The sequence below is a fragment of the Dinoponera quadriceps genome, unplaced genomic scaffold (assembly GCF_001313825.1).
Source record: "Dinoponera quadriceps isolate SergipeBrazil2010 unplaced genomic scaffold, ASM131382v1 scaffold6709, whole genome shotgun sequence".
Classification (NCBI taxonomy): Eukaryota; Metazoa; Arthropoda; class Insecta; order Hymenoptera; family Formicidae; genus Dinoponera; species Dinoponera quadriceps.
In genome coordinates this window covers 1,596-3,613 of record NW_014560576.1, presented here as the reverse complement: position 1 = coordinate 3,613, position 2,018 = coordinate 1,596, and the positions used below count along the sequence as shown (strand labels likewise).

At 29.6% G+C, this 2,018-nt stretch overlaps 1 protein-coding gene across 1 annotated transcript; it reads left to right on the top strand.

Annotated features, from left to right (window-relative positions):
- Positions 1-660: 660 nt before the first annotated feature.
- LOC106750846 (putative acyl-CoA-binding protein) lies at positions 661-1,682 on the top strand. The gene is made up of 3 exons (XM_014631455.1): positions 661-675; positions 1,325-1,442; positions 1,543-1,682. The coding sequence occupies exons 1-3, from the start codon at positions 661-663 to the stop codon at positions 1,680-1,682; spliced, it is 273 nt and encodes a 90-aa protein (XP_014486941.1).
- Positions 1,683-2,018: the final 336 nt, after the last annotated feature.

Below are 2,018 nucleotides of genomic sequence, written 5' to 3'. Positions count from 1 at the left end.
CCTTTGATTTGGATCGATAAATTGAAATAAATGGTCTGTTCTTTTTAGTTCCACTGCTGATGCAATAAGTTAGAGGGAGATGAGCATATTTTGTCTCGCCCTAACTTACTTCATCTGTTCTGCATTATAGCTAAAAAAAAAACAGACCAAAGAAGACGAACCGAAATTTGTTGATTCGTTGAAATTTAATCTCCAATCTCAATACTTTGGTCTTAAGTCCATATTATTTAATTCATTTGATCAAAAAGTGAGTTCAGCATATATGGACCATAACGTTATTTCATTTAAATTTTAAATGAAATAAAATTTTTTACCTAAAATGAAGATGAATGTATTTCTTCCACTAGATAAAGATGATTTATTATTATTCATCTGGATTATTATTTAGATAATTTTATCTACAACCATCGTCTATATTTTTATGTGCTGTATCATTGCCAAATAAATTAACGAAAATTAACAAAAGGTTTATCGATATTTTTTTAGTTCTAAAAATCAATAATAGCCGTGTGAAAAATTAATTGCCACATCCAATCCAGAGACACCACGTAATATAGTACGCAGTTATTTTTTTATAACAGCACTGTCGCAAGTGTTTTACAATCTCCCGTACGATTCCTCGTAGTTTACATCGAGAATTTCGAACGAAAATTTCCCATTATGTCTTTGGACGAAGTAAGGATAACGAATTTAAACTAATTTTCTTTACTCATAATTCTATATTTTGTACGCGAATGAGACATTATGGAGCTTTCTTTTGGTTACATCAAATTGTTCACGTTAAATGGAAGAATAAATAAATGTAGAATGATGTTTCTGTCATTCGGTTTTTGCAAACGTTTTTACATTGGCACGATCAATTGCGTAATGTTAAAATAGGTTATTCATGTCGTACGTTAATTTTACCGGCTACTCCATCATGTAAAGTAGTCCGTTTTATATCAATTACNTTACATCGAATTGTTCACGTTAAATGGAAGAATAAATAAATGTAGAATGATGTTTCTGTCATTCGGTTTTTGCAAACGTTTCTGCTTTTGTAAACGTTTTTACATTGGCACGATCAATTGCGTAATGTTAAAATAGGTTAAGGTTATTTATGTCGTACGTTAATTTTACCGGCTACTCCATCACGTAGAAGTTAAAGTAGCCCTCTTTATATCAATCAAATGTCGACAAAGGAGAAAAATCGAAGCATCTATATTATCATAATCATAAATATTGTCTCGACAAATTATTATAAAAATTATGCATTTTCATATTTTTTTATTGAACTATAATTTGTTGAATAGCGAAATTATTACAAAAATACTTATTTCTCCAGAGATTTAATACAGCAGCTAAAAGAGCAGCAAAAGAACTAACTGCACAACTAGCAGTTGAGAATCTACTTGAATTATATGCATTATACAAACAATCCACCATTGGTGATTGTAATACAGGTAATTTTTTGCAAAATTCTCATATTATTATCATGACTCATTACTAAAACATGTTCATACATAATGTAATTTTACCAATTTTTTTTACTTTATTTTCTAGAGAGGCCACATATGTTGGATTTTGAAGGAAATGCAAAATGGGATGCTTGGAACGGCAAAAAGAATATGGAACCAAAAACGGCAAAGGAGCACTATATTGCTAAAGTAGAAGCATTAATTGCCTCAATTGGAAAGAAATAATTTGTCAACTGCCTTCTTATATATGGTACATATCTATATATAAGTATGTAAGCTTGATTTAGAAAACTTCATTTTCAATAACAAGCAGCAGCACCACAATATACATTAATCAGTAATTAGTATATCGTATACTGATTACTGATTAATATATATTGTGGTGCTGCTGCTTGTTATTGTATAGATACGTAGATACGTAGATACGATACAATCCTAATTTTGTATTCTTATCGTATAATTTATCAAAAATCACAAGACACTTATTTTAATTCGTATACTTTCTCTAATTTTATTTCATTCATTACCAGCAAATTTTGTAGCTGTTCTTTTGTCGCAGTA

Excerpts from the sequence above, each read along its gene's own strand:
- LOC106750846 (XM_014631455.1), top strand. Across the intron at positions 1,443-1,542 it reads CATTGGTGATTGTAATACAG|AGAGGCCACATATGTTGGAT; the intron begins GTAATTTTTTGC and ends TTTATTTTCTAG.